Source organism: Alligator mississippiensis, chromosome 13 (assembly GCF_030867095.1).
Source record: "Alligator mississippiensis isolate rAllMis1 chromosome 13, rAllMis1, whole genome shotgun sequence".
Classification (NCBI taxonomy): Eukaryota; Metazoa; Chordata; order Crocodylia; family Alligatoridae; genus Alligator; species Alligator mississippiensis.
This window is the reverse complement of record NC_081836.1, coordinates 24,968,565-24,995,024: the sequence shown is the minus strand read 5'-3', so window position 1 is coordinate 24,995,024 and position 26,460 is coordinate 24,968,565. Positions and strand designations below refer to the sequence as shown.

The following is a 26,460-nucleotide window of genomic DNA, read 5'->3' as shown; positions in this document are numbered from 1 at the left end:
AGGATGGGGGAAACACCTTGCTCTCTGGCACTGGATGTATAGTGAGCAGAGTCAAGCCCAGCAAGGACCCCCTCCCCTCTCTCCCTGCCAACTGACCTGTATGTGAGCGGTTGTGGATCTTCAGGTTCTCCAGGCGGGAGAAGCTCTTGTTGCACGTGGGGCAGCGGTGAGGTTTCTCATTGGTGTGGGTGCGAATGTGGATCAGCATTTTGTACCTGTGCAATGGGAGAGCAACAGCCCTGCTGCCATGAGCAGGCCAGGCAGGGCCCAATGTCCAGGGGGACTGCAGGGGGCATGCCATTCCTGCCCCAGGAATTCTAGGACAGAGCACCTGGGGAACTATTGTTCCCGAGCCAGCGTCTCACTTCACGGAGCACACAAACAGACCTGGACCACCCCCACTGGACAGGGAGTGAGGCAGATATGGTCCCCAGCACACAGGGGAGGGGAAGAGAATGGTGAAGGGAAAAGGAAGAAGGGGAAGGACTTTCTCTAGGTCATATGAGGAATATGGAAAAACCTGGAAGCCTCCACCCAATTAATCCATCACACAGCCTAATCATTGAGTCCCAGCAGCTTTCCTGTCCCACAGTGACAAGAACATATGAACAACCATTTACTGGGTCAGACCATAGGTCCATCTTGCCTACTGTCCCATGTCACAGAGTGGCAAAGAGTGGATGCTGCAAGGGAGAGTGAACACGGTATGATCAAGGGATTTTCCACTGTTCCTCTCTCACTTGCAGCCTCCAGCATTTAGGGTCTAGGAAGTTCTGATACAGAGGCTGTATCCCTAACTCCCATGCTCAATAGCTACTGATGCACCTTTCCTCCAAAATGTGTCGAGTCCATTTTGAATCTGGCTAAACTGCCAGCTTCCCCAGCATCTGGTGCTAATGAGTTCCATGCTTTATAGATTCATAGATTCATAGATGTTAGGGTCGGAAGGGACCTCAATAGATCATCAAGTCCGACCCCCTGCATAAGCAGGAAAGAGTGCTGGGTCTAGATGACCCCAGCTAGATACTCGTCTAACCTCCTCTTGAAGACTCCCAGGGTAGGGGAGAGCACCACCTCCCTTGGGAGCCCGTTCCAGACCTTGGCCACTCGAACTGTGAAGAAGTTCTTCCTAATGTCCAGTCTAAATCTGCTCTCTGTTAGCTTGTGGCCATTTAATGACACTCTGTGTGAAACAGAACTTCCTTTTGTTAGTTTTAAACTTACCACCTACTAATTTCATTTTGTATCCCTTAGTTCTTGCATTGTCAGAGTAAATAATAAATCCCTATCAATTTCTCTTCACCATTTAGTATTTTGTAAATCCTTATCATGTGCCCCCTTTCTAAACTGAATAGACCTAGCCTTTTTAGTCTCTCCTCACATGGAAGCCCCTCCATACCACTAATCATCCTTGTTGCCCTTTTCTGTACTTTCTCTAGTACTTCTGTATCTTTTCCGAGGTGTGGGGACCAGAATTAGGCACAGTATTCAAAGTGTGGATGCCCATGTATTTATAAAGGGGCATGATGATGCTTTCCATTTTGTTTACAATTCCCTTCTTAAAAATCCCTTACACCTTGTTTGCCTTTTGATGGCTGCCGAGCTCCATGCTGACATTTTTATCAAACTGTCCACAGTGACTCACTAAGCCTGGATCCTCAGTGCCTGTCCTGTCCAACAGGTGTTGAGCCCCCAATCTTCTATCCCACTCCTGAACTTCCTACTCTCCCACTTCAGGAAAATTCAATGCAGGTGATTAATTCTGGAGAAGTAGAAATCTGACTGGAAACTCTCCACGTATCATGTCTCTGAACCACCACAGCTCATGATAACATGGCTGAGTTATGTTCCTACTGAAAGTGACTTCTTAGCCACCTCCTGCAGTGCCATCTGGACTGCAAGTCACCACCCCTGGACAATGTGTCCTCTGTCCCATACCCTACCTGGCATTAAAGCCCCTGCCATGGCGAGCGCAGCCTTCCCAGTGGCAGCAGTAGCCAGCATCCTTCTCTGGCTTCACGTGGAAGTCATTGACGTGGTCCACCAGGTCTTGCAGCAAATCAAAGAGCTGATTACACTGTGGGCAGGAGGAGCAGGGCCGGGGTTAGGGGACATGCCAGCTATAGGCAAACCAGCACTCTGGGAACTGCATGCAGTTTCTAGCTGGAGGGGGTCCAACTGGGGTCAGTAGGGCAGGCATGAGTCTAGAGATCTCGGCCTGGACTTCTTTGAGCTATGAAGTCTGTTCCCATATTGCCAGGTTCCCATTCTGCAACCCAGCACTGTTCTGTGCAGGAGGAAGAAGGTACCTATAGGCACAGGTTGGATTCTCCAGGATGTCTGGAGAATGCCAGGACACAGGTAGGACATGGTGTATTCAAATCCACAGATGAACCACATGCTGCACAGTTCCCATGAACCAAGTTACACACCACACAGCCCCCTTGGCACCAAAGCATGCACCACACAGCCCCTGTGGCACCCAGGTATGCATCATACAACCCCTCTCTGTAAAGACTGTGTCCTGGTTTACTGTAATGTGCTTTTGTGGCTGCAGTCTCTGTTTACCCCCCTCCCAGCCACCCGGAGTAGACACCATGACACACTGGAAGGCCCCTACTCACCTTGGACCATCGACACACCAGCTGTTTCGGCAGGGATAGCTCTGGGGACAGGCGCTTCTCCTTGGGGGGTGTCAGGAAGGCTGAGGGGGGCAGGTGCAGGGCACCGCCAGAGCTCAATGGCAGGAAGAACTGGAAAGAGCTGGGGATGCCATCAATGTAGCGCAAGGACTGGAAATCCTGGGGCAGGGCAGACCAAAAATGACTGGTTAGAATCCCCAGCTCAGGGACACTGGGAGCACCCAACTGGCTGCAAGAAGACCAAGCAGCTCCTTTGGCCAAACTAGGGCTGGCCCCATAGGGGCAGCAGAGCAAGTGGCTGGGAAAGGAGGGAGCCTCAGCCTAAGGCAGGGGTAGGCAACCTCTGGCACTCAAAGACATTTTGCTTGGCACATGGACCTCAGGGTGGACAGTGGAGAAGGGGCTGGGGTATACTGCCACTACAAGGATTGGGCCCCTCATAGCTCCCCCACCATCTTCCCCTGGCATGCCAACATCTTACAAGTCGAGGTCACAGGTGTTTTTGGCACTCTGCCCAAAAAAGTTGCTGACCCCTGGCCTAGGGCACTGGGAGGCCACTGCCCCTGCTTCAGATCCCAACCTTCCTTGGTGCAGGTGGTCACTGAGCAACAGGTCTCCATGCTGCCCTTGTGCTAATGCCGACTCACCTCACACAGATGGGTCCTGGAGCCAAGTCGAGGCCAGTGCTCTCCAGACTACTGTGGAAGATGGCATTTAAACCAGCTAGACCCCACTGAGCTCTGCAGGGGACCCCTGCACACACAGCACCCGTGGGACAATGGTGCCAGGAAATGTCACCACTGAAATGGATGAAAGCCCAGCCCTGGCACCAAGTGGTGCTGGCTATAGGGTGAACATCCATCCTGCTTTTCCCAGGACAGTTTGGATTTTGGAGGCAGGTCCCGGGCATGGGGTGCAGATTAAAATAAACATCCCGGGTACACGGCACAGTTTGGTGGAGAAGGGAAGTGACATGGTTCCCCAGGAAGGCAGTTGGGCAGGCATGACACTCTGCCTCTACCTCTCCTTGCATCAAGCCACTGACTTGGGAAGGGGGAGAGGCAGTGTCCTAGATGTCCCATATTTCCAACTGGGATGGATGGTCACCCTATGCTGGAATCACCATACTGTCGTAACTCAACACAATCCCTGGGAAAGCCAGCCCCTGCCCTGCTCTGCCCTCAGAGGAAGACAAGGTAATACAGATTCTGATTTCTCTACCAGGCAGAACATCTCTGGATGGCACAGCGCATGGGGCTGGTCAGGGCCAGAGAGCAGAGCTCAACAGATCAGTGACTGGGTATGATCCATGCTGGCACTGCCTTACAGGTTACTAGGGTGCTATGCCCAGGCTCGGGGTGGACCTGTTGTCCCCCACACAAATGTAAATGTAAGTGGCAATGGGCCTGAAGCAATGGGAACTCTCACCCAGGCACAAGCCTACTCACAGTCACTCAGGATTGGACCTCTGTGGCCAAACAGAGCTGCATGGAGATGGGTATTGCTGAGGAAGTTGCGGGGGGTGGAAAAGGAAGAAGGCAGACACAGCACAGCACACTGCCCAGAAAGAACAGACACAGGACCTGAAAGCCAGCCACGGAGAGGCTTGTTGCATGACTCTGAGAACCAGCCTCAAGAGGAGAGCTGCTGGGTGAAGTGCTGGCCAGACATGGCTGTGGAACTGTGGGCAAAGCCACTGACTCCTGCTGTTTGATTTCCATGGTGTTCTGGGAAACAGGACTTTGTCCCTCCCAAGTAAATACAGGTGGTTGCAACAAAGAGGTCCCTAGCTCCAGCAGCAGTTTCTCTCACTAACAGAAACAAGGCTTGAATACTGGCGCACAGTCTGGGTTGGAAAAGTTAACAGATAGTTTGCACGGTCATAGTCCTGGGCAGCTGGGCTGTGCCTGGGCGACCCCACTTCCTAGAAATGGTCTCCCATGCCTGTTTCCTGGGGCCACTGCTCCCTCCTTCTAACCATGTGATAGGTAACTGGCACTGCTAGCCTCTGCCATTTATCCCCCTCTTCCTGCCTGCTCACTGCCCTGCTCACTCTGCTGCCCAGCTCTGCCCCAGCTGGCTCTTGTGCCTGCCCAGCCTGGCTCTTTCTCGCACTGCTGTCCAACCCATTCCCTTTGAGGGGATTACAGACTGGGCAAGCCACCTGCACCCCCAAAATAGACCCCAGCCCATCCCTGGGGGTAAGGGCCAAGTGAGCTACCCACATACCCTAGCAGCATCCCTGGTCCTATTGCTCTGGGCAGCCTACTCCCACTGCAGGTCAGCTGCTGGTCTAGAGTAGTAAGGGCCCTAGAGATGAACTATGACTGGCAGCCACAGCATCAGTCCAGCTGCCAACCTTTGGTAGTGCCAGGGCAGATCAAACAGGCCCTACCCAGGGTGGCCCTGGGAAAGCCCCTTCCTGCCAAATAGAGAAGGAAGGAGCTGGGCCTGGTCGTTCACCCACTTCATTCACAGGCACTTGTTCGCTCTGCCTAAGATCCCAGTGCTCCTTGTGCCAGGCCTGGCATCTCACTTACATGTGGGGTGGAGGATGTGGGCAGGTCACCACTGCTCTGCCGTTCAGGGGACAGTGAGGTGCTGCCACTAGGAGAGTCCAGGCCTGATGGGGGAGACAGGCTCAGGTCCATCATGGGTACCGAGGAGAAGCGGGCATCCCGTTTGTCATGGAACTTGGAGTGTGCCAGGAGGCCTGAGGGGACACAGAACCAGCCAGGGCAAAGGGTGAGAAGCAACCTCCATGTTCCCTAACATCCCTCATTCTCATGGCTTCCTCACAGGACTTCCCTCTCCACATCCCTGTAAGAGTGCATCCACCTTTGTGCTGGTGCACAACAGTGGTCTGGCAGCCTTGGGTGAAAATAACTTGGACTAGACTTTAGTGTCCATCCAGCGTGGGACATACATGATGGCATCATGACATTGCCTTCCCCACCTCTGCTTGTCTTCATCTGCTTTGATTTCCCTGAGTGCTGACTCCAGTTCATGACAGCCCAGCAATAAATGGGGCAAATCACTGATTGCCTGGGGTCTGGGGCCAGGCTGTGCCCCAAATACCCCTCGCCCTGGCCAGGACATCTGGGAGCTGAATCCTTTCAATCAGACAAGGCACTACCTAACCCAAAGTGGGCAATTATTTGGGCTGGACAGTCACTTAGGACATTTTGGTGAGCTGTTGTGGGCTGGGTGAGTGACCCCCCCCCCCCCCCCCAAGCTCACCAAAACCCCCTAAGTAGCTCTGCCCCAGGGCCCAGCCCTGCACTGTCACCACCCAGCAACCCCATCCTGCCCTGGGATCTCTATGGAGACCAGCTTGGCATTGGTGATGCCTAGAGGGTGCACACAGGTGCAACTGGTCACTGCTCGCTGCCAACACTGCTGGCAGCCTCTGCGGGTGGTTGCCGGTTGGTGCCCACCACTTACCCCCATCGCTGCCAACACCACTGCGGCCACCTGCAGAAGCGCCTTGGGCAGCACATGATGTTTATGCAGCCCGGGACCCTGCAGGCAGGGTACTGGGCCATGCAGATGGGATGGGGCCACAGGTGGTTGGGAAGCAGCCTCTGGGAGCAGGACAGGTAGGCAAGGCCAGGGCCAGGGTCAGAGCCCAGGCCAGGTTCTTGAAGCAGTGACCGGGGGGGGAAGGGTCAGGGCAAAACCATGATTCACTCCCAGCATGTCACTGCCCATGGAACAGAAAGCAGGGCTGAGGGACCAACCATAGGCCCAATAAAATTCCTTGGTGGGCTAGATCTAGCCTGCGGGCTGTATTTTGCCCACCTTGGCCCTAACCTCTCTTCCACTCTGCACATGGAGGATAGTCTGACAGCATATGGTGCCCCCTTCTGCCCAAGCCCAGATGGCTGCTCCTAACCCTGAGATTCCAGTGGGACCCCTGCCCTCTGCAGGCTGGGCCCTTACCAGCTGGCGGGGAGCTGGGAGAGAGGGGGCCAATGGCTGTAGTGCCATCATCTGTAATCCTGAGCTCACGGTGCAGGGCCCGGTGCTTGGTGCTGGCCAGGCCCCTCTCGCGTTTCTCTCGTGCAGCCCGCAGCTTAGAGAGGCTGAGCTTAAGGTCGAGGGGCTCGTCCAGGGAATGCATGGTGCCCAGTGCTGGCCACGAGCAGCGTCCCGTCCTTCACCAGGGAGAAGTCGTCTTCCAGACCTGGCTCCCTCTCTGGCCCAGGGAGGGAGGTGCAGTCTCAACTGGGTGGCCTGGAAAGGAGAAGCCAAGAGAGAGAGCAGGTGAAAGGTCTCCTTCTACTGCTCTGACCACACTTTTTTTTTTTAAAGAAATTTTTCATGTTCCAAGCCAAATCAGACAAATCAAGTCCAAATCCATGAGTCAGTCCAGAACCATATGTGGCCCTATGACTGGCAAACATCCTCCACCCCTACCAGGGGCTTCAGATGTTTCCAAAGTCTTTTGGCAGGCATCCTACGTGCAGGCCCAAGCCTGGAGGCTTGGGGTTCAGATGCCACCAAGTTTCGCCTGCCCTCAGTCATATGGCTGCAGGAGCAAGCTAGGGAGGAGCCTCCCATTTCCATAACGTGGGCTTTAAGCCTCAACACCTCAAGGGCTACTAAACCACACCAAAAGAACAGTTATCCTTGGGAACGCTTAAGGAAAAACTGCCTTCTTGGACCCAAATACATGGTGTTTCCCCTGCCTTCCACACACTTGAACAAGGGATCACGCACTCATCCACCACTGGAAATGTCCCTGCCTGGGACCAGGATTCTGGAATGGCTCTTAAATGGACGCTGGAAAGCAAAAGCCCAGATCTGAAGACCAATCAATTCTATATAGAAAACGGGGACAGCCCCAGAAATGTGTCTCAGTCCCACCCTGAAGTCCTCTGCACCAGCCCTGTGTCCCCTCCAGTTCTGGGGATGCCCATCCTCCTGACCTGCATTCTCCCTGGGATTCCAGCACCGGGCCCTCATAGCTCTGTTGATGTCCATCAAGTCTGCTCAGTGGTTCCTTGCCATCCGCACCCTGGGCCCCTCCTGAGCAGAGCCCCAAAGGGAGGACACTGAGTCTATCACACATTCTCCTTGTGCAATCAGGCCAGATTTCAGTGCACGCCTCTGGAGCTGAGCAGCTGGTGCATTGGGTGACCTAGCTGCCACAGGCCCCTCCCACCCTGCACCACCACCGCCCCTCCCCCTCCTCCAGCTGGGCCCTCCCCACGCGGGGGGGGGGTCTCTTCTACTGTCACTTTGTCAGCACTTCTCCACTGGGGGAGGCAGGGTTCCTGGATTCCCTTCCCTCCTTGGCTGTGTCCCTTCTCCTGCGCCTCCCTCCCCTTGGCTCTTGATCAAGGACTGCATTTTTAATCTTGCCGCATGCCCACTCCCCCGGCTGCGGGGAAGGAGCGTCCTTAGTCCTAAGGTCAACTGAGGAGGCCTCAGGAGCCAGGCTGGACTCAGAAGCTGCCTGTTCCTCCCAGGGCCTCACGCAAGGAGAGGAGAGCTGGGCCAGGCCAGCAAAACTGGCTTGGCTGCTTCAGAGCCCACAGCACCCCCTCTGCACAGCCCTGCCCAGGGCCAGCAAGGAGGGTTGGGGATTAACTCTGCCTCTCCCCAGCCTTACAGGCATGAGTGACCTGTCGTGCAGCTGGAGTCTGGAGTTACAAGCAGCTGTTTCTCCTCCACCTGCATGGGTCAGACATCAGAGTAGGGTACAAGAAGTTGCAGGGCTCTGCAAGGAGGGGCATGGGCATGAGCTGATGCTGGCCCAGCCACACGCCAGTCTTTCTGTCTTCACTTGTGTCTGCCTCTGTGGTGCCCACAGAAGGAAGTTGGATATGACAGCAACTTGAGCAGAAGTAGCCTGCCAGCTCTGCCCATAGCACTGCGATTCCAGCCTCCCTCTCTTCTTGACTCCTATTCTGCTTGGCTACATAGGGCAGTGAGGTTAGCCACAGAGCCATTTCCATGGAAGAGGTGGCAGGGCAACCACATTTGTTCACTGGCTATAAGGGAGCAGCAAGCAGGGAGCTGCACCAGCCTTGACCCCAGCCCTATGGACAGCCCAGCCAGGTTTGCTCTGAATGCACTCTGCAAATGGTGCTCTTCCATTGTACTGGGCCTAATCTCTGCAAACAACCCCCAGGACAAAATACAGCTTGGCTTTGGCTGCAGGTAGGCAGCTGCCCTGCAGGTAGGGGCACAGGCCATGGTGTGTGTATGTGGCTGTGCATGCATGCACACGTGTGCTTATGCATGCATGCAAGTGCATGAGCATTGTGTGACTACATGCATGTGCATGTACATGTGAGTGCATGTGTGTGCGTGCAAGTGTACATATGTACTGGGATGTGAGCATCGGCAGATCCGTGGGGGGTTGCAGCACAGTGACTCTCAGACCATGGAGGGCTAGGGGTAAGGCATGCTGGGTTGGGCAGAGGAGCTAGGCAGGAAGCAGGTGCACAAAGGGGAATGTGGACCTGCCCCCTGCCCACGTGCCACCAGCACTGTTGCCACTGTCCCTGTTGATCAGGGGATTTGGGGAGGGTGGGGTGGGTGGAAAGAGCCATTCCTGTCCTGCTCTAGTGAACGGCTGAGGGGACTGGTTGTGTGGGGAGCCAGACTCGGCCAGGAACACCAGCAGCAGCATGCATATTCTTTCTTCCGGTCCCTGCTCCCTGCTAACCCCCTAAGACATGCCCTGCTGTCTGGGAGCAGGTGCTGGAAGGAGGAACTTGTGTGCTACCACTGCTGTTCCCTGTCAAGCCCAGGACACTACACAGTGGCAGCCTTCAGCTACAGTGGAGCAGGTATAGCCTGGGGGCTCCCCCTGCACACAGATCAGCCAGGGGATCCCCCCTGGACCCATCTCTGGACAGGAGTGCATGGAGGCATGTGCACATGTGAGTGTGTGCATGCATATGAATGCCTATGCATGTACACACATATGCAGTAGCACATGGCAAGATGCTCTATGCAGTGTAGACAGGAGGTGATTCCAACAGAGGAGCTCTCTCTAGGGCTCACATTTATTTCATCACAGGGAAGGAATGCTAGGGTTATTTACTAGCATTTCTGAGGTACCTGCAGCAAAAAATCTGTCATGTGTTTAGACACCATCAGAAATAAAGGGGCATTTTGGGATTGAGACAGCCCCAGATTGCTGGGGTCTGTGTCCAGCTCCTGGGGGTGAGTAAGGTGGAACTGTTGGTTCAGTGGTCTAAGAGTCAGGGCTGTCTGGTACTAGGCCACTTGTAAACACTCGGAAAGTCATTCATCCTATGTGCTATCCTTGCCCATTTGCTCAGAGGGTCTAGAATTGGCTCCTCGAGTGGGGAGTGCTTTGAAATCCCAAGACAGTAAGGCTCTGGGAATGCACAAAGCACAGACAGAGAAAAGAGTCCTGCCTTGTACAGTGAGGCCAGGGACAGGCACAGTCTCAAAGTTCTTGCATTTGAAGGGGAGTCTGACAACACATCCTAGACGCTCCAAAACTGGGGCTCAGTTTGGTGTCTAAGGTAAGAGGCTCCCACACACCAGGCCCTTTGCAGGGAAGGCCATGTCCCTGGGGCCTGAGAGACTGAAGCAGGGTTGTGCCAGTGGCCTACAGACAAAAGTTGCCTCTAGATTAGCCAGTCTTTACCCTATATGTCGATTTGGAGGAGTAGGACATTGGAGAATGTGGAGGAGCACACAGAGCATATTGCAAGGTGCCAGAACCTCAGGTGTCTGCCTCCCATATTCATGCTTCAGTCTCAAGCCCAGCCTTCCTTCTCACAAAGACATGTGGCTGGCATTGATGGGTCTATTACCAAGTGATACTCTGAAGGGCTGAGCAAGGATCCCTGCTGTCTTGAAGTCCATTGGTTGATGAGCTGCCAATAGAGAGTAGTAGTGCAGGTTGGTAAGCTACACTTGTGTGCAGGGGATGCTGGAGGAGCATGTTAGGGAGCACTGCAGGGCCTGGTCCCAGCCCTCTGATAATGATCAGCTTGTAGCTCCCTGTTTATACATGGGCTGAGTATATGGAGGGGAGCAGGGTAAAAGGTCAGGCTCTCATGAGGACAGCTCTTCCATCTAGGTCCCTGCATGTGCTGGGAAGAATCTAAAGCAAGACCACAGGGAGAAAACCTCCTGGATCCCAATCCAGCCAGGCACCTAGCACTGTTCTCCACCACAGAAAACTGGACACGAACTTCAGCCCCAGCTCTGCCCTCCCCATTTAGCCCTCCATGCAGGGATGGCAGGGACTGGCTGCCTGAGGCTCTATGTCACTATAGTGCTGCTAAGAGCCTGTGTGTTGCTGCCATGGTGTTAAGCCCAGGGCCCATGTCTTGCTGCTACACCATGGAAGCCCTGGGTCTCATGTCACCACAGCCTTGCTAAGCCTCAAGGTCTGTGTGGTATCATGGAGCCCCTGAGTCTACAGGTTGCTACAGCATCGCTAAGTCCCACCACAGTATTGCTAAGGTCTGGGGCCTGTGTGTTGCTTAAGCATCACTGGACTCTGGGGCCTGTATCTCACTGTGGAATCACTGGGCCCCCACGCCTGAGTGTCACTGGAACGGCACTACACCCCTGGGCCGGCGTGTCGCTGTGGTATTGCTGAACCCCCAGGTCTGTGTGTCACTGTGGTGTCACTAGGCCCTGGGCTTGCATGTCACTGTGGTATCCCAGGCCTGCATGTCACTGTGGTATCACTGGGCCATAGAGCCTGCATGTTGCTGTGGTGCCCCTAAGCCTCAATGTCGGCATTTTGCCACAGACTAGCTAAGCCCTCAAACCTTCCTGTAAGCCCAGGGACATCGTTAAGCCCAGGGACCCACATTTCTGTGGCACTGCTAAGCTCCAAGGCCTGTGTGTCGCCACAATGTCTCTAAGCTCCAGGGCCTAGGTGTCACCATAGCACTGCTAAGCTTCAGGCTCTGCCTGTTACTAAGTCCCCCGGCTTGTGTGTCATGAGGGGGGGAATGGGACCACAACCACCTAGGCCTGCATTTCACTGCAGTTTCACAAAGCCCTTGGAGCTTTTCTGTCACCACAGTGTCACTCAGCCTCGGGTCTGCCTGTCACTACAGCATATACCATTGACATGTAGTACCCCTCCCCCCAGGCCTGTCTGCTGCTAAGCCTTGGGGGCCTGTATATCACTATGCACTGCTAAGCCCCTGGGCCCACATGCCACCTCAGGGTCACTAAGCTCCTGGAGCCTATGGTTCACTAGTGTTGCATAGCACTGTGGTCTGTGTATCACCGCAGTGTTGTTAAGCGCCCTGGAGTTCACGGGTTATCTTGGCTTCACTAAGCCCCATGGCCCATGTGTTACTGTGGCGTCACTAAGCCCTTGCTGTTGTCTCCCCAAGTTTCACTTGGCAGCAGCTGCGTGGCGCAGAGAAGCTGTTACCATCACCACCAACCTAAGCTACGCTCCCCAAAGAGCAGGAGTCTGGCCCGGAGAGCGGCTTAGCCTCGCCACAGAGCCAACCCACACAGGCAAAGTGCCTCACCAGATGCAGCCCTAGAACAACTCATCGGTGCGGATGCAGGAGTGGGGATAGCTAATCTTCATCCTGAGGGTGTGGATGAGGAAGGGGAACCAAGGAGAGATCAGCTGTTTCTCGCCAACAACCCCCCTGACATTCAGCCAACAAACTAAACAGCCAAGATCTCAGGCTCACATCAAAACCCCAGAGGGAGAGGCCCAAGGCTGAACACCCGCAGAGCTGGTTTTCCAGTAGTGCCCAGAGGGGGGCAGCACAAGCCTCCCCATGAGTCAGAGCAGGAGGACACCAGCTAGCAAGCGGGCCAGGCAATGGGGCAGCATGCAGCCGGTCCGGGTTGCTGCTGTGTGGAAGAGAGCTGGGGTATCGGGAACGAGGCGTGGCACCAGGCACAGGAGCCCCGACCTCAGGTGCTAGCAGGGCAAACTGCAACCTGCCACACACCACAGAGGAAAAGGGCTCCTGGGATTGGAGGCAACAGCTGGGTTCTGCCCAGGGGAGCTGTCCAAGGGACGAAGCTCTGTGACTGCTGGGCTCCTAGAGGTAGCCAAGGTTGCAGTGCCAGCATGCTGCTAGCTGGAAGTGCTGGAGAGGAGCCAGGTGCACATGGCACCAGAACCTGATGGTAGCGACACCCTCAAAGAGGCAGCTCTGATCACAATCCACATCCAGCAGCACCTAGACTCTGAGAATCCAGAAATGGGGTCTGGATGAGGGGGACATACCTGCCCTGTGGCACTGCTTGGGCCTTGGTGAAGTGAGGGAAATACACTGTACATGTCTTCCCCTTCCCCAGTCACCCTTTCCTCTTGGCTCACTGCTGGCTGGCTGGGCATGGCACAGTGAAACTGTCAGAAAGAGGAGGTCAGCTGCAGGACAGCTGGAACCCAGCCAAGCCGAGGCATTCCTAGCTTATGGGTCTCAACCTAGTACCCCAGGCACAGGCATCACTGTGACTGAAAGTTGCTACTGAACTGCCTCTGCACCCCTCCAAGCAAGCCATGGCTGGAGGACCTTGCCAGCCTGGACCTGCTCCACATTCATCTCTGGGGTATCCATCTGACACCTTTTCCAGTGTGACTCTCCTATGAACTCCTGGCTGCCTCTGCCTCTCCTAACACCACCCCATGCTGCTTCAGATCCTCACTCTGGCTAACCCAGAACAATTATACACTGGGATCTCCTGAAGATGCATGAGACCCCAGTTCATTTCCCCCAGCCAAGCCCCTCCAGTCATAGGGAAGGACTCACCTGGGGATGGGTTTCCCAAGGGAAGCACCATGTTCAGCTGCATCTCCCGCTTCATTGCCTGTGGACAAGCAACCCAGAGACTAGTGTTCTGCCCTTTCCAGCCTCCTACCTAGCCACTCCTTAAAGCACTGTGCCCATAGGCAAATGCCACCCCTTCTCACCTCTTTGGTCTTCCTCTCTAGGCTCAGGAAGGCCTTGCAGCTCCTCAGCCTGGAGTGTCAGGGACAGACCCTGCCTCCTTAGTTAAGGATAGGCTTCATTGGAGCAAGACAAGGATTTGCTGTCTGTCCCCAGGTCCAGTTGCCCATCAGTCTAACCCATGGCATTCTGTCTGGCTGTCTCAGGTGGCAGGGAGCAAGGAAGGGAAGGAAGGAAGGAAATGTTTGTGCTTAAGAAGTTAGGAGCCTTGGAGGCCTGGGAAGGCCCCAGCTGTGTTCCCAGCTCCCCCCCTCCCTGCAGCTACAAAGCCAAGCCTGTTGGGCTGCCCTGCCCTGCCCTGAGCAGAGGCCTTTCCCAGGGGCAGGGGAGGGGACTTGGCTGGCCTCCAGCCCCTCCACTGGCTGGTTCCCTGTAATCCGATCGGACAGCAGGCTGAGTCCTGCTCTGTCATCCTCTCCCGCGGGAGGCGGAAGGGTTCTGTGGACGCCAGGGCTGGCTCATTTCCTCTTCTCTCCCCTCCCCCATCATGGCCCTGCCTTAGCCCCTCTCCCTGCATTGCCAATGCATGCAACATGCCCCTACTTCTGAGGGCAGCTGCTGAGGGTCTGGAGAGCAGGATCTAATCCCAATTCTAGCTCAGCCTTGACTCAAACCAGCCCCTCCCCTTCTGTGACTCAGTTTCCCACTTTCTCATTGGAGACAGTGACAAGAGGAAGGAAGCTCCTCCAGGGGCCTGGAGACCCCTGCTCAGGGAACTTCACAGTATGGGCAGGGTAGGGTAGGGATACTGCCCAAGGCATATCCAAACTGCTGACAAAGCTAAGCCCAATAGCTGCATAGGGGTGACCCTGAAGGCTGTCTTCCCTGGGGCGTGAGACAGAGATTCACTGACCCCTTTGCTCAGCCATGCTTACAGCACACACAAGAGCAGGGGCCTCTGGCTGCTTCTAGCCATGCTACTGTGGCTTCTTCAAGCCCCAGTGAAAAGGAGCAGAACGTCCCCTCCCCCAGAAGCTCTGGTCATGCTGTTTGCCATTCGCCTCCCTCCAGCTCTCTCTCTGCCCTGCGGCAATGCTCATTCCCAAGAGACAGAGTGAGCGGGCTTGTCCACGCCCTGCGCCTGTCAGGCAGCTGCCAGCAATGGGAAAGCACAGAACATGCAACCTGGCACACAGCAGTCCTGCAGTGCCCCCAGCCCAGTCCTGCATCATTCCCACCCCACAGTATCAAGACCCCATCCAGTCACCTTGCCCCAGTAGTGCTATGCCCTATCCCCCAGCACATTCCCTCCTGTCCTGCAGCATACACTCTTCCCCTTTAACCATCACTGCAAACGTCCACTAGTCCAGCCTTGCAGCTCCCTCCCCCACCCCCACTGCACTTGAGTCCCCTCTCCTGTCCTCATCCCAACCCTAGAGCACACACCTTCCAGAAGGGAACAAGCAATGGCACCTGGGAGCTGCTCAGGAGTTCTACACAAACCAGTGCTCCTGCTTTCCCAATTTGGGCCTCTCCCATGAAGGGTATAGTGATCCTGTAGAATTTGGTGGTAGCCTGGAGAGCGGGGTAAGGGGGGGCTGATTACAAGCTGATTGAGGGTAAGAGACTCATCTCAGTTGTGATCTCAGACAATTTCTGCTTAAGCTCAGCACTCCCTAGCCCTCCCTTGGGGGAAGTCGGCTGCCTGCTCCCTGCCCTGCCCAAGCCCAAACAGTATGCCAAGAGAACAGACACCCTCTTACCACCTCCAATGCCCAATTCCTGGCAGTTCCAGTCAAACTAAGCCAGAAGGGAGCTGGTTCCCCCACCCATCTTCCCACAGAGGGCAGATGATCTCAGACTAGACCAGGAGTGCCAACAGTGCCCAGGATAGAACCCAATGGGGAGGGAGCCCGTGTGGCTCCCCAGATGGGGCAGAGCTGTTGGGAGCCTGGTGCTCCCTGTGGCGATCAGCCTGGTCCTGGTACTCAGCACACACAGCTCAGGCACACACAGCCTGGCTGTTCCCTTCCCCTGCAGGGCCCCACTCACCACAGGGGACCCCGCTCACTTGTACACACAACACAGGCGCTCCAAGAAATTCCACAGCCCTTCCTGCCAACACAGGCTTTAACCCTTTCAGCCCCATGGCCCCCCACAGCCCACCCCAAGGAAGGAGAGGAGGTGGGGCTGCAGCATGATGTCCAGAACTTGCCTCTTCACTGCTGACAAATATACTCTGGGCTTGGTGGCCAATGTACCTGCAGCACCAGAACTATCCTCAGGGGACAATGCAAACAGCTCAGAGGACCCACCACAGCTCAGATGCATCTAAGAGAGCTTCACTGCCTCACCCCAGCATGGAGGTACCTGGAAGGCTCCATCTCTCCACCCCTAATTCATACATACTCAAGGGAACTGCATACCCGTCCCCTCAAGCATAGACATGCCCTCTATCCCATCCACTCCCAATACAGATCTATCTTGGGCTAGGTTCCACTCCTCCATTCCCCAGCACAGGGAGCTCTATTCCTTTTACCCTCAGCACAAACATCCATGGGGGCTCAGTGGCTGCACCATCCACACAAACACGCTTTGGGAAGTTCTGTCTCCCCCTAGAATGGTGTCTCCCTCCAACCCCACACACCCAGGCAGACCCCTTCCCTCCAGGTACAGAATCTCCCCCTTCTCCCCTGAGTTTGATGTTGCTCCCCAAAGCTGTGGGGCATCTCACAGGGGCACAAATTGCTCCCAGGGGGTGTAAATGGGGAGTCTTTGGAGGGAGGACTGAAGACCGGGTCTCCCAGGAGCAAAAATTGACTCTGCTCTTCTAGATCCAGTCAGCATGGCACTGGGGAGGAGCCTCTCATAGTGTGCCCCCTGGGTATCCCCAGCGGACAGCCCCTGCAGTGGTCTTAGCTTGTGTTCATTCTGCTTCTGACCCCTCCTGCACTCCCAGAGCCAGCTCCCCCAGCCCCCTCCCCGCCCTGCGTCTGCAGCTGCAGCCAGGAGCCTGTCGCATGAATGGAGGGCTCTTTCCTCTCCAGCGAGCAGGGAGCTGGCAAGCAGGAAGTGGAGACTTCCGTGTAGCTAGGGCCAGGCCTTGCACTCCTCCCTCCCTCCCCCTCTCCCACTCAGCACATCCTCTCCCAGGCTCCCTCACCCTTTGCTTCTCCCGCTCCTTTCTTCCCCACCCTGGCATGCAGCACCAATGCCATCTGTGCTCCTGGCACCCTGACAGTGCGGGGTGCGGTGAAGTTGCGGGAGTGCCCAGCCTGGCAGCTCTTGTGCCATGTGGCACCTGTTAACTCACTCTGCCCGGATAGAGCAAGCCTGTTCCTGCCCTCCGGCCCTGGCTGCTCACCTCCCTGCACTGGCTCCTGGCCAGGGGAGGCTCAGACACTCTGGAATGCAAAAGCGCCTCCGAGCCCTGCGTGGGGGGTGAGGACAGGCAGAGGGCGGGGGAGGGAAGTGGGCCAAGCCCAATGGGGGCAGGAGGGGAGAGTAGGAGACACAGCCCCCCATGGGGCCCCAGCCCTGAAGCTGTTGAGATCTTGCCTCTGCCAAGCCCTGAAAAGACGGGAGTTTGTCCCAGCCTACGTGGTTCTGGTGAGCATCAGGCGGCAAGGGGGAGGGGGAAGGGAGATACAGTGCAGCGTTGAACAGTGTCCTTGCATGGCAGGAGGTGGGAAGGGATTGGGGGCAGCTGGCCTGGCAGGGTTTGGCTGAGCCTGTGGAGTCTGATAGGAAAGGGAAGGTCCCTGGGACACATTGTTGCTGCTGAGTAGCTCTGGCATGTCAGACAAGTTCCTTGGGGCCCCATTCAGATCCACACAGGCCAAGTCACAAGACACTGGCCTTGCTGGCCCTGACAGGCTCCCAGGCTGCCAGTCTCAGCTGGGAGGCCAATGATTACATTGGCCAAGGAGGCTGGCCTGGCTTCTTCTCCCTACAGTGGGTCCCTCCAGGTCATGGCAGGATGCACAGAAAAGTTGGTCAGGACGGGAGGAGCTGGCCACAGCCTCGCCTGGGCTCTCCCTGCTCTGCATAGTACAGGGCATTTGTATCCAGGGCTGCTAGTTCAATTCCTCCAGCCAGCTGGAGCACACAGGCCTTCGAATGAATACAGGGCTGAGAATGTGGCAGAGACAGATCAGGCTGCAGGACTAGGAGGAAACCTGGCCTGGGGCCTGAGTGTCCCCAACAAAACCTCACCCCAACCCAGCTCCATCTACAGGGACCCCAGGGCCAACCCAGCCCCTGCAGGCATGCAGCTAAACTGCTCTGCTCCCAGACAAGCATGCACACATGCAACCTCCTCTTCCACAGACACACAGCCCCACCCAACCCAGCCCCAGGCAGTCCTCAGGGCCCCCTCAGCAGGAGCTTGTGTGGGTATAGCAGCACTGTCTCCTTGGCCCCTCTCAGCAGGGGGGTGTGTGAGTACGGCAGTGCTATCCTCAAGGTCTCTTTGGCAAGGGGATGTGTGAGTACGGCAGAACTGTTCCCAGTGTCTTTTCAGAAAGGGAACGTGCAGATCCAGCAGTGCTGTCCCCAGCCCCCTCCCAGGTACTGGTACAGTAGTCTGGTGTTTAGATTAGGCACTTGGGCATTCAGTTCCCACCTCTGCCTCCAACTCTTAACAGTCATTGGGAGTCACCAACCAACAGACTTGTCAAAGAGCTCAGGACACAGCAGGTCCCTCAGGGGGCCATGGAGAACTCTCTCCCCTGCCTCACAGAAACCAATGGAGAACCAGCCCCTTTCTTGGCTTCTCAGGCAGCCATGGACAACCCACTTCCCCGCCCACAGATAAGGATGGAAAACCTCCCTACCTCTTCCATCCATGGAAAATCCTTCTCCCTCTCACCCACAGACAGCAATAAACCCTTCTCCTCCCAAATGAGCCATGGAGACTCCTCACCTTGTACTGAAAGCAATAAAAGCTACTAGAGAGCAAGCTATTCTGAAAACCTGCTCTCTGAACAGCAACAGAGCTTTGAGCTGGGCACAGGGAACATGGAGTTTGCCCTCCCTTCCCTCACCACTCTGCTCAGAGGGCCCAAAACCCCACAGCCTGGGCTCCCCAATCACCACCTCCCTTTCCAACACCAGGCACATGCTGCCCTCTCCCAACACCAGTGTCATGTCACAAACATGCCAGCCACTGCTATAGGGGCAAAAGACAAAAGGGCAGCTGATGGCAAGTAGTTGGCCTGATCCTTGATTGTGCCCATGTAGGGGCTGAAGCAAGTGGGGAGACAGAGCCAAAGGGAGAGACTCCTTTCAGGCCAGCACTGGTAAGAGCAGCACTGAGGGGTAAGAGTATGGGGGACCCAGAGGAGAAGGCACAGGAAATTCCACCCTGCAACTCCACATCCTCACTCTGCCCTCACAGCTGCCTCCCTCACCCTTACCCTCACCAGCAAAAGCACTGGGGTGAGTTTTCCTGGCCCAGTAGAGAGCCATTCCTTCTAGAAAGAAGGGGCTTTTCATCTCCATTGGCACCCCACAAGCAGAGCTGAGATCTGTCAGCTCCACAGCACACAAGGTGACTGGAAGCACTATGGCCTCCTATCTAGCTACAAAAGGAACTCATTAGCAGGGAGAGGAAATGGGGGCTTTATTGTGGCAGGAGGGAAATTGGGGGTAGGGAAGAACAATGGGAGCAGGATAAGATGCCAGTTCTAAGGCCCTAGTAGTTGAGACCCAGCCCCTCCTGCTCCGGGGGAAACACTCTGTGGCAGGGCACTGTGTGTGCCGGCCACTTTAAGGGCCTGAAGACAGCAGCCGGCAGGTGCCTGATGAGGGCAGCTATTTTGGATTCAGGGCTGCCCATATAAATAGGGCATTTTACTGATGGAGGTAAGGGAGGAGCTGTAGGGGATGGTCAGGAGGCTCCTGGTCCTGGACATGACCTAAAACTGCACCCTGCCGGGAGTGGGTGGCCTGGTGGGGCTCTCAGTGGTGTGGGAGCCCCCAGGAAATGCCAGGCCAGTTACCACCCTGGTGAAAGGCGGGCCGGGGCGCCTTAACCCCAGCTCCCACAACCGGGTGGGTTACCCCTTTGTAGGGTCTGGAAGGTGGACCCCAGTGAGAGAGTGGGGCCATAGACTCAAACCTGTCTGGACATCCCCTGACTGGTCCATGCTGGGGCCAGGACCGGAAGGGCGAAAAACCAGGGGCGCACTGCGAGGGACACACAGAGCTGAGGGCCTGGGGCTCTGACTGGCCTGGAGGTGGGCCAGGGCCTGTGTAGCCAAAGGTCCCGGAGGGACTGCGCCCGTAAGGGGGAAGCAGCTCAGGGAGCTATGCAGCCTGTTATGAGGGCGGCATAGGCTGCCTGAATGGAGGGGTCCAGGTGGGGTTCAAATAGCAGGATTCTGGGGCCCAGCGAGGGGCTGGTGATACTGACAACAGCTGGATGCCATCTGCAAGGCTTGGGCCGTGGTGTAGGGGAGGAACAAAGCCGCAGATAGGACCCCTGGCATCAGGGCAAGAAATGGGCAGCCTCCTGTTTAATTAACATCAATTAATTAATTAACAACAAAGCATGGCGAGTGAGAAGGCAGGCGGTTAGCCCAGGAACAGGTGGACGGGCCACAGGAAAATTGGCTGAGAAGGCCCAGTTACACACTCCCATCTTCTGAAGGCCCAGCCTGAGGCTACAGCACCTATACACAAAAAAGTTGGTGCACTGTAGGGTCTGAAGAGCCAGATCATAACATGGCCCTGGCATGAGCCAGTGCTCCTGCAGGCCAGGCCTTGTAGCACTCCACAATCCCATCCTGCAACATAAGGGTGTCCAGATTTTGCAGATGAATTATTTTGCCACAGCCCTTTGCAAATCCATGGCATGCCCCACAGAGATCCAAGAGACCAGCAAAATGGGACTCAAAGAGAGGGCAGAGACCACGAAGACATATATAGGACCAAGGAAACAGCCTCAGAAAGGCACCTGAAAGGAGGGATCTAGTGAGGAACTCAACATGATCCACAAACAATGGCTCCAGCACAGGCTGGCAGCTTGGTTCTCAGTTCCCTGGAGCCTGTATAGCCCCTTCCTGCAGGAACAGTCTTTCTTTGCTGCCTGTGCCAGAACAGAGGCTGGGAGCCAGGACTCCTGGATTTTTTTTCCAACCAATGAAGGGGAGAGTTGTCTGGTGGTCAGAGCTGGGGTGAAGGAATATGGCCTCTGTTTTAGACTCAGACTCTGTCTGGCTTTGTGGCCATCCTTTACCTGCTCCCTGCCTCAGTTCCCCTCAGGGAAATGGGAATGCTGCTGGGTATGGCTGCCACAGTCTGGAGACAGCCTGATGGGAGGTGCTGAAGGCACATAGCAATAGTCTCTAACAAGTTTATTGAGTGATTTCCTCTTCCTGCCAATCAGATGCTGTACTTAACCTCCTGTGTCCATAGCCCTGCACCACATACAGGCAGACTCCAAGGACCACAGCAACTCCTTCACCAAGAGACTGTGGCAGCTCCCATACTAACCAGATAGATTTTCCCCCATTGAAATATAGTGCCAAGTCCTGTGCTGTTCCTCCCAAGAGCTGTCTCATAGATTGTAGAGTCGGAAGGGACCACAACGGATCATCGTGTCCGACCCCCTGCCTCTGGCAGGAAAGAGGACCGAGGTCAGATGACCCCAGCCAGGTGACTAGCCTCTTCATGAAGACTTCCAAGCTAGGTGATAGCATCACCTATCTTGGAAGCCCATTCCAGATCCTGGCCACCCTTACTGTGAAAAATTTCTTCCTAATATCCAACCTAAATCCACTCTCAACTAGTTTACACCCGTTATTCCTAGTCATTCCCTGGGGCGCCTTAGTAAACAGCACGTCCCCTATTCATCTCAGAGAAAGCCTGGATTTCTGCTGCCTGGGCAGTAGGCTATGGGGAGAGAGAAATGCTCCTAGCTATGCTTTGCAGAGACTTCCTTCAACTGAAGGCAGCTCACCTTTCTACAGAGCCTGATTCTCCAAGCAGGGCAGGAAAATCCAGGTAGTGGGAAGGGTACCTGGGGCCTGCAGCAGGTGCAGCTCACCCACTGCTTATCAGCCTAGACTCCAGATGCTACTGAGGGACTGCACACTGGTGGGTCCCAGCATCCCATGTAGCCCACAGTCATACTGCCCACACTTCTCCTACCCTCTACCCTTACACACAGGACCCTACTGCCTTCAGCCAACAAGAGCACCCTCAATCTTGCAGGGCCCCTGAACAGCCCCTGCCCCATGGTCATAACCTCCAGTAACTGCCTGTGTGTCTCAGGCTCCAGCACTCACGAACGGGGGCCCTGTGCAGTGTGAAGGGGGTATCCTACAGCTGTGTGGGAAGGCAGCCTGCCTGTTGTGGTTGTAATCTCAGGGGCCCAGTGCAAGAGTGTAGGAGGGGAATTGGCAATGCCCTGCCCTCGCTCAGCAGCTGCACCTGAAGGGTTGCAAGGGCCACGCTCAGGGAAGCATGGGATTCAGTATCCCAGGTCCAGAAACTATCCAGTGGGGAAGGAACTCCTGCCAGCTGCTCATCCAATACCCCTGGAGCCCTGCTGCATCTGTTAAAACTTTGGGCATCAGCAAGAGACAGTAGGGGCACAGGGCTGGCTCCCCAGATACTGGGCAGCAACTGAAGCCTTGTGGATGGGATAGTGAAGGCTTGTCAAACCATAGAGCCTATCCTACTGAAGAAGTGAGGCAGAGGGCCTTGGAGGACAGGACCAGTGTACAACCCGCAGCATGCCAAAGACCAGGACATACTAAAGGTGGGAACAGGCTGTGCTGGGGTTTTGAGCCACACTGTAAGGTAGCTGCAAATGAGGCCAATTGGGTCCAGGGCATCTGTGAGCTAGATGCCCCTGCTCTATTTCCCTAATCCTGTTACTCCCCTGCTCATGTGCTGATTCTCTGCCTCCTCATTTCACCCACTGCTACCTCTGCCCCGCTCCCAAACACCTCCCCTTCCAAATAGCTTTCTCTCTGGCTTACTGGTGTCTCTGTATTAACACCCTGCCCTCTGGCCCCCTCTGCTCCCTGCCACTACCAAGTCAGTATGGGGTACAGCTAGATCAGGGCTGGGGAAAGGCAAGACCTGTCTCATGTCCCACTGGCACAGGAAGCTGCCCTGTGTTACTCCTCAGGCAGACAGGGCACTGGGCTACAGGGAAAAGGTGGAGAGCTGTCAGTGCTTGACCCCATTTTAGCCCTCCCTTAGCCAAGCTGGTCCCACTTGGGAAGTCATTCCCCTTGGGACAGGCCTTGGCATGAAGTCAGGCAGCTGTGTGCTACTTCCCAGCCCCGTCCCATGGGCCCTAGCCCTATCCCTGACAGGAAATATCTGACTGTTACCCTGGGGGGCTTGAGGAAAAGTCATAGGGACCAGACAGCACCTGGGAGTCCTACATGGGAGCACTGTCAGGGCAGCATAGGCTCTACCAAATGAGGGTAGAGGGAAGTAGGGTGCTGGGGGAGGGGAAGGCAGGTTTAGCAGAGGCCTTGCCCTCACCCCAGCCCTCTCCCCAGGCTGCTGGCTTCACACTGGATTCCTAAGCTGCTACTGGGAGCCAGCTTGGGTGGGGCACACTAGATGGGAAACGGCCTCTCTGCTGCTGACGAAATGACTCCCGAGCGAACGTGAGCAGCTGCCAAACCAAACTGGCCCCACAGCACAGAATTCCTGGGAACAAACCTTCCTCGAAGCCAGAGGAACCGGAACAGTAAGAGACGCCTGCTCCCTTCCTTCCCCCCTGGATGTGGCCAGGCAGTTGTACCCACCCCAGGGGACCAGGGCTGCCAATGCAGGGGGCCCAGAGCAAGGCAAAGCACAGGGTGCTGGTAAGGCCTAGGCAAGTTCCTTCATGCAACAATGTCTGCACTTTTCTGGCCCAAAGCCCCTTGATATCCCAGCCCTGAGGTCTCTCCATCTTCCAGCTTTACTCATGTCCCACCGCAACCTATAGCCCTGATCATTGTTCCAGTCCAAGGCTCCCCACCCAACTTTGACAGCCAGGACCCACAGCAACACTTTCCATGCCCGCCCTCTTCTCCCTACATCCAGCTCTGCTGTTTCAAGCACATGGGATTACTTGTGCAAGGTTTCTGCAACCAGCCTCACTTGGTTTGTGGTTCAAAGGCAGATTTGGGCCCAGCTGTCTCGAGTCTTGAGAGCCACCAGCAACAAACACAATAGGGCAGAGAGGGAGAAGCATCTTAGGGCAAGACAATGGCCCCTGCCAGTCCTGGCAATGCCAATCCCTGGCACTCTGGGGAAGGCAGGGGGTGCAGGAAAAGCTGGACAAGACCCAGTGTTCAGCCCAAAGGGGCTCCCTGTGCTGAGGGAAGGCTGTTCTTGCCCTAAACAAACCATCAGCACTGCAGACATTGTCCTGTCCCCTCCACTGAGCTATCTGCCCTCCCAGTGTGTGGCAGGGCTAGTGCTGGGACACTGGATGGCTCCCATGGAGGCCATGCCTGGACTCTTCAGGCTACTGGTTCTGAAGCCAGCCAGGACAGTCAGGGCTACAGGTGTATACCACCTGGCAACATGAGCCAGCACAGGCTCTCCAGCTGGCAATGGATTCCAGTGCCATCAGTGGCACTGCCTTGCTGCTTGGCAGAAGGCACTCCCAGCGAGCTCCATCAAGCCATGGTGGTGCATAGAAGCTGACATGATCCCCAGTAAATAACTACCTCCTGGCAGAAGACCTGGCTGGGCTGCAAGATAGCAGGAGCAGGGCTGGGGGTTGCTGCTGGGACTTTCAGTGAGCTGAGTGTACCAGTAACAGGGATCCTGCTCATACACACAGGGGTGGCCACCCCACCCCAAGGGCTGCCTTGTCAATCTCACTTGATACAGCACCACCCTCCCAGGAAAGTCCCAGTACCTGACAGCCTCCACCACCTGCCCACCCCAATTGCCCCACAAGGTCTGGTGCCCTGGCTGGTTCAGACAGATAATCAGGCCAGGGTGCCCAAGCTGACACCCCAATTCCTGCCCAAAGTGGCCTGGGCTGAGCTGCCCAAGCCACTGACACTTCCATTCTTTCTCACAAGACAGAAGGAGCCGTAATATGGGCCTGCCCCATCCAGCTGTTCCCACCTGATGTGGCCCAGTCTATTTGGCTGAGAGTGGGATGGCCCCTGGGCTGCACACACACTGAGTAAACAGCAGGTTGGAGCAGCCTCCCATGGTGCTTCACGAAAGGAATGAGGGGGGCTCCCCCACCGGATACTGGACACACCACAATAAACAAAGGACTCAGGCTTGTATCTCCCAGCTGGGCCTGCAGCAGGAGGGTATCCCACACGCAGAGCTCACAGCGGCCAAAGGCCAAAAGCCCAAAAGCTTGACTCAGGCTCCATTCCCGCCAGGCTCTGACTCAGGGGCTGCTCACTTGGGTGGCCAATGTTCTCAGAGCAGCCTTTGGTAGTGGGTGCCAACCCTGAAGCTCAGAGGGCTCCATTCCCTGCAGCCAGGCCACCAGCTGATCAGATGGCTCTTAATGGACAAGGCCACAGACTGCCCAAGACTTAGATACATCTCCCATGCCCAGGCTGGGGCTGCAGCCAGTGCTGTTGGGGACTCATGGGCTGCATTCATCCTAAAGCAGTGTTAAGTGGATGCCCAGAGACACTGCTGTGTTGCTAGGGCACTGCTTTCCAGCTGAAGCACAAAGCCAAATTTCTGGCTGCTGCTGGCCATTACAAACTCCAGCACACTTCTTCCCAAAGGGGTGGGAGTCAGGTGCAAAGGGGCAGGGGGGGGGGGGCAATCCCAGCATCTGTTCAATTAGCCCCTTGGCTATGTGAGCTAACTACACAGTCCTTCTGCACCTCTTGCCCAGGACTGCTGGGTTGAGAACAGTTCACTGGCTGCTGCCTCTCATATCAGGTGTGACTGCATCTTGGTGGATGGCGAACAGGTTCTTGTAGCTGGGAATGTGGGACTGCTAGGTCTGCTGGGACATAAGCCATCATGCAATGTGATGCATACTCTGCACAAGCTCCTAATGCACTATAGAGTGCCTGGTTAGTGTCCTTCCTCTTAACTCTCTGGCAGGAACATGCTGGATAACAGGTGGTCCATCTTTGCAGGGGCTAGCTGGGAATGGAGGAAACTACAGTCAGAAGTGCCCTGGCACAAAAGCCTCCCTTTCTGAGTGTGCCCAGCCTGGCCTAGCCAAAGGGCCCAGCTATGCGCCCCTCCCCTCCCACCCACCTCTCCAGCTCTGGGTAACAGGGAGCTCTGAACAGAAGCAGATCAAAGCCGGCAGCCAGCTTTCCCATGGCTAACTGTCCCTGAGGGGGGAGGGCAGCACAGGCACAAACTAGTGAGCACTGTGGGCACCAACCCAGTTATGCATGGATGGGCTGCAGTACCCAGAGTGCCCTTCTTGGGGTGAGAGCTGGCAGGGAGGTAAACACTGAGTGCCAGCCCTGGGGCGAGGGGGAGCCCTGCTGGAGGTGAAATGCCTTCTTATGCAAATCCTAACTACCATGAGGCTAGGACACCTCTGCAGCACTAGACTGGGAGTCTCCTTGGATACTCACCAGCCAAGCCCTACTCTCCATGGCTCACTGCCTGCCCAGTCTCCACACTCCTAAACTAACCAGCCAGCTCCCAGGATGGCCAGGATTGCCAGTTCTGCAGAGCTTAAAGGCACCATGAGCTGCAGAGCCAGCACACCACTGCTCCATCCTTGTACCCCAGCCCAGGGCTATGGACAGGTGTTAGCACCTCCCTCCAGATCTCTGCACAGTGGGAATAGTATCCTACAGCTGCATTTGCTCCCTGGCATGGTGGTAAGAACACTTGTAGCAAGTCTGCATGAGGTAAAGGCAGCTGTAGGTCCCACCTTGCCAAACAATGGGTGTGACATGGTGTATGGAGCCTAGGCAAGACTAGGCATTGTCCCAGGGTCAGAGGCAACATGC

General features: G+C 55.8%; 1 protein-coding gene across 3 annotated transcripts in view; it reads right to left on the bottom strand.

The window, feature by feature from the left end:
* Positions 1 to 26,460, bottom strand: part of GLIS2 (GLIS family zinc finger 2) — a 47,961-nt gene that overhangs the window by 5,690 nt on the left and 15,811 nt on the right. The window contains exons 2-7 of one of the 3 annotated variants that reach the window (XM_059716486.1): positions 13,388 to 13,445; positions 6,585 to 6,878; positions 5,183 to 5,355; positions 2,625 to 2,801; positions 1,944 to 2,077; positions 97 to 215 (exon numbers count right to left, since the gene is read on the bottom strand). In XM_059716486.1, the coding sequence (XP_059572469.1) occupies positions 97 to 215; positions 1,944 to 2,077; positions 2,625 to 2,801; positions 5,183 to 5,355; positions 6,585 to 6,765 (784 nt within the window). In that variant the 5' untranslated portion in view covers positions 6,766 to 6,878; positions 13,388 to 13,445. Of the gene's footprint in view, positions 1 to 96; positions 216 to 1,943; positions 2,078 to 2,624; positions 2,802 to 5,182; positions 5,356 to 6,584; positions 6,879 to 7,573; positions 7,749 to 13,387; positions 13,446 to 26,460 lie in introns of those variants that run through there. The other 2 variants (XM_006274739.4, XM_019492998.2) reach the window with 2 other exon arrangements.